This window comes from Anticarsia gemmatalis, chromosome 15, assembly GCF_050436995.1.
Source record: "Anticarsia gemmatalis isolate Benzon Research Colony breed Stoneville strain chromosome 15, ilAntGemm2 primary, whole genome shotgun sequence".
Taxonomy (NCBI): Eukaryota; Metazoa; Arthropoda; class Insecta; order Lepidoptera; family Erebidae; genus Anticarsia; species Anticarsia gemmatalis.
In genome coordinates, this window is record NC_134759.1 from 10,822,300 (window position 1) to 10,832,406 (window position 10,107).

Here is a 10,107-nt window from a genome sequence, read left to right on the forward strand (position 1 = left end):
AATTTTTACTTATGTAAAATTAACTCAATAAAATTCCTTGCCAACATTGAACTTTTTTTATGAAGATTTTTCAATTTTTCATATACTTACATACTTTTGGACACAAGTCATTTTACACATTTGCTTCGGGACTCTAGTAATTTTAATTGACAGATTAGCCATAGCCACCTTAGTTAACTACACAAAGCCTTACTTTTCAATAAAATTCAACCGTGTGACGTCACAGCATACAAAATCTCCATGCACATTATAATGTACTCTTTAACGACGTAGTCATAAACCCCTGGTACCTCAGATATTTATAGCGTAAACTTGATAAAGCAAAACTATCATCTGACACGTTAATCCAACTTTTTCACGATGAGCTCCATAAAATATCGTCGTATATTTTATAGCGATTCACTCTTCGTTCAGTTTATCAACTAGATTGATATTCTAGGTCTTGACTAGGTGTCAAATAACAAGGAAATATTTTATAGTGAAATCTTTAAATCATTTGCTAATTATGGTAATAAGAAATAAAGGACAATCGTGGGAAGGACTTTACAATGTCTACTGTTTAAGCTTTGTTTTAATTATGACGAGAAATTAACTAAGAGCAATTTGAAAAAGTATTGTTTTTTTTTATGCCAGGATTATATTCGCCCTAACGTATAAACATAGGTGTCTCGGGCAAATAATCAGAAGAAATTATTCATTTTTCTCACGATCTTGAAAAAATACCAGGATACAAGAAAAATAAAAGAGGTATTATAAACCAAATCCAGTCGTTGCTATTCACAATACAGGCCTGATTCACATTGATCTACAATCTGACGTCAGCCAGCCACAGAATACATAATTTCGCTTACAACGCTCGCCATTTAACAGCCGTATATTTCACGTTTAGATAAACACATTTGGAGGTCCATAATGACACCCCTTTCATTTCTGCTTAACGACCCACAGGAGATTTCGAACCTTTTTTCTCGTGGATACATTTTCACGGGCTACACCTCCAAGCTTGTTTGATTAATTTTTTTATTATGAGGTCAAATGGTTTTAATTTGGACGAGTTACGGCTATCAAATTCTTTAACGGTTTGTGTTTTTGTTATTAATATCCGTTTATAGTGATTTATAAGTTTTTCTTGGTGCTTTCAGTTTAGAGAACGCTACACAGTTTTGTTAATGCTGGTTATAAACAGTCTTAGCTAAGCAATAACAAGTGTTCAACATAATAAAACTAAGAAAAGAAATACATGAAGTAATTTCCGGGTGTGTTTCTTCTGCATTTATGGAACTTTTTGGAAAAACTGTTGTTACGCAGGAAACTAAAAACAGAACTACTCGTTACATCTTTTCCGACAGTACCTCATATAAAAAATTTAAGAGGTTCCATTCAAATACCTAATCTTAACTATCATCTATACTAATATTATAAAGCTGAAGAGTTTGTTTGTTTGATTGTTTGAACGCGCTAATCTCAAGAACTACTGGTCCGATTTGAAAAATCAATCAGTGTTAGATAATCCATTTATCGAGGAAGGTTATAGGCTATATATCATCACGCTACGACCAATAGGAGCAGAGAAGCAATAAAAAATGTTACAAAAACGGGGAAAGTCTTGACCCATTCTCTCTTATGTGACGCAAGCGAAGTTGCGCGTGTCAGCTAGTCTAATATGATCTTGAGCAGCTACAGAAACTGTTATATATAAAATACCAATGGTTGATAAGTTGATACGTAAGTTTCATAACTGTGCTGGTCATTGTGTCAGCTTATAAAAATTCCGGACACACACACAACCTTTCTTAGTCCGGAATAAATCATAACTAACGTGAAGGCAATTTTTTTTATTATTTTGATCAAATGTATCATGTTTATTTTGATCGTTTGAGATTTCTCTTGTTTTACAGTTTTCGTTTTAGTTCTCTGTTTGATCGGATATTGATTTGTTGAGTATTTCTTTTACGGTGTTATAAACACCCGAAGCTATTTTTTTGAGTGTTTGTTATAAATAGACTATTAAAAATCTTCTGGCCATGTACGTAAATGGAGCTCCACTATCAGTTACCATATAATTATATAAAAAAATAGCTTTATACGATACTAGTTAAGCAAACAAAAATTTTGACCTAACACTTTTTCTACAATATATTCAAAACATATGCTGTAAATTCTACGTCTTCTATGATTTATGTTGTTAAGAATTATGACTACTAATCAGCAAAAAATACAAATATACAAAGCATAAGAACAGGAAGATAATGGCTTCTATATAAAAGTCCCCTTGCATCTGCAGACCAAATTACGAACAAGATAACAAATGCAGTTCCCCTACAAAAGACTCACGTAATGACTCGTCATGATAATATTCTACACAATGACTAACGCTCAATTAACATCCTAATTTCCCCCTCAAGACCTCCCCTCCTTTGCAATAAAGATAAACTGACTTTCTTCTACTGCGCCAGAATTATGGTGCCATAGCAAACTCTAACGCATTGTCAAAATTGCATGGAATGTTGAAAATAGACAGGAATAATGACTGTTATTAGTGTTTAAAAACCATAAAAAGAAAGATGTTTAAAAGCATCATTTTAATAGTTATGGTGTATGTTGACTAAATAACAAGCCAAATTAAAGCTATGTAACATTTTCTTATTCTACAAAAAATAGTATCGTGTAATATCCTGATCTGCATGCATATAAAAACGAACTCCTAGTGTAGTGAAATTCGCTTCTAAATACACAAAACAAATCTTTGATTAGATCCAAAATTACGATTGTAATCTTAGAATTATTACACGGCAATTTGGTACATAATTGTAACATCTTCAATAACTAGTTAAATCTAAGCAATTTGCTGAAAGCCCTCTGTCTGTAATTACTACCGGCTCTTAACTGTGGAGTCGCCGGCGTCAAATTAGAAATCCCCTTCGATTCTTTGATGATAATTGTTGGTGTTTTACTGCCAAATTTTGTTATAAAATAGATGAATTCGTGGAATTTTGTCGGTTTATCTTTTGGTTGATTATGGCTCAAAATATTATAATTAATATTACGTGGAACCGTGTTCTTTTGGAGCTGTATTTTAATTAGCTGGCGGAATACGTTATTAAATATCTTAAAGCAAAGAATTTTCGTACAAGAAGTCTTGTATGAATTAAGCTGTAAAAGTAAAGATATCAAATTAGTCTCTCCTATATGATTTTTTCAACAAAGTGATCCATTTTCTAATAAGAAATTTCGTTGCACTGTTTTTTCCCGTTTATCCGCCGCTAACATGTTTCCCTTTTAGCTCCCTCTTATATTTATCGAACGTCCCACAATAAACAAGTCGTATACACATACTTACATATTAAAATACCAACAAAAACCTCGGAGCGCAAACAAATCGGTCAACGAAGGAGTTTATCTTTCTGTAACACTCACCATTCTTAGAGAAAACCTCATTCAGTTCGGTAAGTGACCGTAACTTGCTCTCGTCTAGACAATAAGATACCTCACAAAGACTGAAATTAAATCCTTTGTCTGTTTCTATGTCTTCTGACAAATAGAAGTTTTTATAAAGACATCCTATTTCGTTGTTGTAAACATTTTTAGGTATTTTTTTTATGCGAGATATACAAGCTTTTATAGTGTGGCTATTAGTAATATGACTAACGTATGTTGTTGCATACTATGCACTTAGATAAAAGGTTTGCTACTAATACATATTTGAATTTAATCTCAAACTTTATCTGAATAGTAAGCTCATCTACATAAGAGTTAAACTCAGCTTTTATATCATTAGCATTTTTATGTTCATCATCTAAATAGTTAAAAAAGTTAGGTATTTCAAAACAAAAGCTAGCCGCCTTAATACTTTTTGTTCCGCACTAAGCCCTGTCACTCCCAGGATCGAGATAAATCTGACGACACTTTAAAGACTTGCCAAGACGTAAGTGCTTTTCAGAAACAAAAAATACAATCGCTTTAAGACCATAACCGTTTGTTGTCACGCTATAAGGAAAACAAATGTATAGAAAAAACCTTTCCCTATAATGAAGAATCCATTTGATTTCAAATACATCAGGTTAATGGTTAGTCTTTGATAAGTTTGCCCATTTACTCGAACTTTAACAGAATTTAAGAGAAAGTAATGTGTATTGATTCCCAATTTGTCATATTTACTGCTTAGAAACTGGATTTCTGATTCCTTTATGAAGATTGATCACTTTTGGTTTAGAAGATGATGCTTAGTTTTCCTAAAGCTATAAAAAGGGCAATATTCTTTTAAGAAGAATTGATAAACATTTCCTTAAAGTCATTAAATTGATAAACATTTATTACACCTGTATAGTCTTAGCGTAGTAGTAGTTTATTCGAATTACGAGGATAACGGAGCTTTCTACTTTAGTAATTCCCATTAGAATATTCTAATTTGTTACTCGAACTTTTGATTATAAGACCCGTTTCCTATGTTTACACTGAAACGACGAAGCATTGTTAAATTGTATACTTCACAGTTCGGTTTATAAAATATATTATAAAAATACATTTGTTTCAGATATCTTCTTCAACATCACACTGAGAAGGAAAACTCTATTCTACACCGTAAATCTTATCGTACCTTGCGTAGGAATATCATATCTCTCAGTCTTAGTATTCTACCTACCAGCTGACTCAGGAGAAAAGATTGCATTAAGCATTTCCATATTACTGTCGCAAACTATGTTCTTCTTGCTAATATCCGAAATTATTCCATCCACCTCACTTGCATTACCATTGCTCGGCAAGTACCTACTATTCACTATGTTGTTAGTAGGATTGTCAGTAGTAATCACCATTGTAATCCTCAATGTACATTACCGCAAGCCAAGTACTCATAAAATGGCTCCTTGGGTTAGAACATTCTTTATAACAAAACTACCAAAGCTACTTCTGATGAGGGTACCTAAAGATTTGTTAAGAGATCTGGCTGCGCAGAAGATAGCAGGAAGAAGTATGAAGAAGAATAAATTTAAAGATGCTTTGGCTGCCGCTGAACAGACAAACTCCAATGCTTCAAGTCCTGATTCGTTACGTCATCACCTGCCTGGAGGATGCAACGGACTGCATTCAACTACTGCAACAAACAGGTATGTGAAATTCAATAGGCTTTATTCATCATTTTTATAACACGATATTATTCGGTAACACGGAGGAGCTCGATATGTCTCAGATAGTCACTCATTCACAGAATTACCTCGGCAAACGTAGCTTAACCTCAGAGATCGATCCGCGCGGCTGCTGTCAACTAAGCCACGAGCTCCTGGCCCTCCTCTTTTTCCGTCCTGACTGAATAGCAATCTTTTCTATGCTTTTCTTCACCAGGTTTAGCGGCCTAGTCGGTGCTCTAGGCAGTTTGGGAGCTGGCTACAACGGTCTACCTTCAGTGATGTCAGGTTTAGACGATTCCCTAAGTGACGTGGCTCCTCGGAAAAAATACCCTTTCGAGCTGGAAAAGGCGATTCACAACGTTATGTTCATCCAACACCACATGCAAAGGCAGGATGAGTTCAATGCGGCAAGTATTCAATCTCATTTTTATTTTATTTTATCGTATGGTTAGTGATCGACCCAGTGTCAAAGTTCTTCAAACCGCCTGAAAGGCTTTTGATATGGCTTAACGACTGTTATCTTAAATGACAAAAAACCGGAAGCGACTTTTAACGTGCCCTCTGTAGCACGGAGACGCTTCGTTTCAATGTCACCATGCAGTTACCCATCTATGGAATGACTGCGCCAATAGTTGATTAACCCATAGATAATATACGAATCAGTGAGCGCGACTGTCTATGAGCATCTAGAATAAAAATTAACAAGATCATTAGTCTCATTAGCAGTTTGCGCTAAAACCAGAGAACTTGATAAATATTGTAGCATATTATTTATTTTAATATTTAGTGATAAATTTGCTGTCCGCCACTGTTCATTAATTACGTCACTGAGAAGTGGTACTTGCAGCGTAATTAACTTCAGCAGAACTTAAATAACTTGAAAACTGCGCTTGGAAATTTTCGTCTTTATAATATCAAATATCACAGTCCGCATTGAGGTAGCGTCTTATCTTAGTTTAAAAGTTATCTCTCGTTGCTTTAAATTCTTTATAAAGAAAGAGATTATAAACTACATCTGCAATTTTACATTGGTAAGATAAATTCTATACAGTACTGTTAGACACTAGACTAATAGTAGTCTTAGGCTTGTTTCACACATATCGATTCGGCATTAATCGGCCTAGCTGGACAGTGAAACCGAAGTAACCGATATGTAGATGAACCCGAACGGCACAAGTCGACCGAATATGTGTGAAGCAAGCCCTATAAAGACATATTAAAGTCTTTTTTGAGTATTTATAGTTGTATTGAAATATTGATGTCTTATTTTCGAAAACAGGAGGATCAAGACTGGGGCTTCGTGGCTATGGTGCTCGATCGGCTGTTTCTTTGGATCTTCACCATCGCTTCCATCGTAGGAACTTTTGCCATCCTTTGCGAAGCTCCGTCTCTCTATGATGATACCAAGCCCATTGATATGATGCTATCTTCAGTAGCCCAGCAACAGTTCCTGCCTGTTGATAGCGGTGACCCTTAAATACAGCAATGGTGTTCCCCAAGGAAGTGTATTGGGGACAACACAGGTTTGATGCAATGTGAAGTTGAAGATTTTGTAAGGAGACAACTGGAATGAAACGTAAAAGTATCGAATTAATTGTTTTCCTAATGTTTGTTAAATATCAATGCGAATTTAATTAGATTCTCTTGCTAAAATTTTACAACGCTAGTACCTATTATACTAAAGCCAAATATTATTGCGAAACATATACCTACGTGAAATATGAACTGTAACCTTTGTTATAGTTATTAGGTAATTATTTCTCTCTAGACAATAGATAATTACGAATATTTAATAAACATCACAACTGTCTATAAACACAAAAAGGGTTCGGATATCAAAACTTTCGACTGATAGTCGTGAAAATTTAAAACACCAAAGTATCTTCTAGTTACTAATAAAATATGAATTTTCCTTTTAATATTCTTTAAAACTTGATCATTAATATAATTAGGTGTTATAAAAGCCAAAATAGGCTGTGAATTGTATCGTAACGCTGTTATGTAAGTAAGTTAAGGTTTCAAGTAATAAGTTAGTGTTAAACTTGGTTGGAGTAGACGAGGGTAATAAATTGTTCTTTTTCCAGTTTGATACGGTACACTTATAAATTATTGTCTTATCTTAAAGGTTTTAGCGAAGTTTAGATAACGTTTTAAAAGAAGCGTCTGTTTTCAAGAGCTTCGTGGACCGATGTTTTTGTTCGGCTAGAATTTTTCGTGCCAACGCTGTCTTGCAATGTTAGAATTTTAAAATGTAGCAACCGCCAAAATTGGGAGAGGGACACGTAAAAGTGGAATGTGGACTGAAAACCACTCATAATGAAGGTAGCCGACATGAGAATGACACTAGTTTTAAAGATGTCACTGGTTTTGAGGCAGCCAAAAAGAAAAGTTAGTCTTCCGACATGAACAGAAATACAAGTGCAAAATGGTAACACGAGACAGATCGGTTCTCTGTTGAAGTTTCATCTAACGTCGAGTGATGTAATTTTATATTTCGAAAAAGAAAACGAATAACAAGTACTTAAAGATAAGAACATAGAGTGATGGAAAAAGGTTTGTTGCCAAATCAGTTTGTTAGGCGAAGTGTTTTGGACGTACATTTTCTTTTAAAAAATATGGCTGTGTTAGTAATAAATTCGTTGTAGTTAATATAATCATATAACTCATTAGGGTAAAGTGATAATAATAGTGTACTATTATAGCCATTTACTAGATGTATTGTAATCCTATTCATATCGAAACGAAATGTTTCTTTTTGGAATGTTAATATAATTGTTTTTTCTCTGTACGTCTGCTATCCCTGATAGGTTTTATTTCATCTTTTTATTTGCCTCTTCAAAGGTCAAGGGCACGTTCAAGGTCATCGTTAATTGAATTTTGATCAATTTTTGCATATTTATTCTTTGATGTATTTTGTGAGTAATCGAACAGGAAAACACCAATTTACTGTACCTATGCAACATGTAATTTTTTTTGTTCGTTTTGATAGTGCACAAATATCTATACTTAATATTATAAAGCTGAAGAGTTTGTCTGTTTATTTGTTTGAACGCGCTAATCTCAGAAACTACTGGTCCGATTTGAAAAATTTTTTCAGTGTTGGATAGCCCAGTTATCGAGGAAGGCTATATAACATCACGCTACAGTCATTAGGAGCGGAGTAATAACGGAGTAAAACGGGGAAAATTTTGACTCATTCTCTTAAGTGACGCAAGCGAAGTTGCGCGGGTCAGCTAGTATTAAATAAAAATGTTTGTAGGAAATTATTTCAAACATTCAAACATCAAATAAATTTTAATTCTGGTTCTTAGTCGGCATTAAATCAAAATCGACCTTCTGTATTAGACACAGTACTTCATTATACATCCTTCGGAAAAAAGAAGAAAGCAATGTTACCCAACACTTCCTGTTTCAAAATTCGACCTTTATTCGACCATTTCGACCCTTGTCAAAGTAGCCCAGCGTTCAAGAATTTGTGCACTATCAAAGGGTATCACCATAAGTCTTTGCCAAAATAAACAGTGTAGTGAAATTAGTCTTTAAGCTGTATAAGTTAAGTTTAATGAACTTTGTAGCCGTTCTACGTAAACTAAATCTGTTTATTGTGTAAACTCTCTACTAATAAATTGCCGAACTATGTTTTTATTTATTTTGAATTCCGCATCCCTTGTTGGTATAGGCTAATGAATTACCTACGTCATACTTGAAATATTTTGCCTAGTTTGATAAGGGTTCGATTCCCTGATAAGCCGGACTTGTAGTTACTGTAAAACTACCCGCATCCAAATAGCAATTAATATGGAATAGATAGATATATTGATACATTTGAAACATGAAACGTTTCAAGTCTAGAATAGTGGTTACTTTTTGTTTGAATAACGATAAACACAAATAACAATGCCAATTGCCATATTATGGTTATGGTTACTGGCCAGAGTGGCCTGCAACATGACCAGGTTGCCATATACTGGTCAATTTAACATTATAATCACTCTTTATATTACATGCTCACTCAAAAAATTTAAGCCAAGCCACGAATTAAAAAATAATTCTTAAGTGAATTTTAATTCACTAATTTGATCACGAATACACCAAGACCCACAAAACTGCTTTCGAAATGTTTGCCATGGTAACGGTCCATTGCGCGTTTAAAGTGTAAAAAATTATGACGGTGCATGCTCGCCGTTCAGTGTATGCAAATGACGTCGATAGATCCTGCTACCAACGAACTACCTGCCTGTGAAAAGAGTATTAGATTCATAGCTTTATTACATAGAGGGTGAGGATTTTACGAGGTAAGAGTAAAAGCTTCTTTAAACAAGGATGTAAAATAACAACACAATAAAATTACTGATTAATATTAAGTTCCCGCATTGAATGAAAATTACGATGACTAACTCGTAAAAAAAATTGTATGTATGTGCAAAAGTTAGGTAACATTTAGTTTCCGTACAAATAGAAGACATGATATACCTTATTAATGACCAGAATTATGGGAAAGTAGTTGGTTTTTAAAGTTTATGTAGAATTATAATATTATAATAGATATAAAAACGTTAAATTGCAAGCAATGTTTTCGATATCTATGAAATTTTTTCCTACATTATTTTCTTTCCACTTAAATTTTTCAATCGTTCAAAAATATTGACTGTGGCACCAACGTTTCAACCTAATATATTCCGTACCCCTCTAAAGACTTACACAAACTAGAGAATTCCGCTTGCCGTTTTTCCACAGATACCAAAAGCAGCTCGGTAGTTTAGGAGCTATTTACTCCTTTCCTGAATAATTCATGTCCACACTGACCGATCGCCGTTCGATTCCCGCCAGCTACTGACTTCCCAATAAGTAATTTAGCAATTCAATTAGCTAGGAGTTTTATAAAAGTCTTTAAAATTACAGCGTTTGAAGTGTCCCGAGACTCAGTTGCGTTTATCCCGTCGTAAAATTAACATTTTAGGCGGGGTTGAGGAAACGGGTG

The 10,107-nt window shown here is 34.2% G+C and overlaps 1 protein-coding gene across 1 annotated transcript in view; it reads left to right on the forward strand.

The window, feature by feature from the left end:
* Positions 1–8,762, forward strand: part of nAChRalpha2 (nicotinic acetylcholine receptor alpha2) — a 28,546-nt gene extending 19,784 nt beyond the window's left edge. The window contains exons 6-8 of the mRNA XM_076123270.1: positions 4,535–5,105; positions 5,341–5,533; positions 6,406–8,762. Of these exons, the coding sequence (XP_075979385.1) occupies positions 4,535–5,105; positions 5,341–5,533; positions 6,406–6,603 (962 nt within the window). The 3' untranslated portion in view covers positions 6,604–8,762. The remainder of the gene's footprint in view (positions 1–4,534; positions 5,106–5,340; positions 5,534–6,405) is intronic.
* Positions 8,763–10,107: the final 1,345 nt, after the last annotated feature.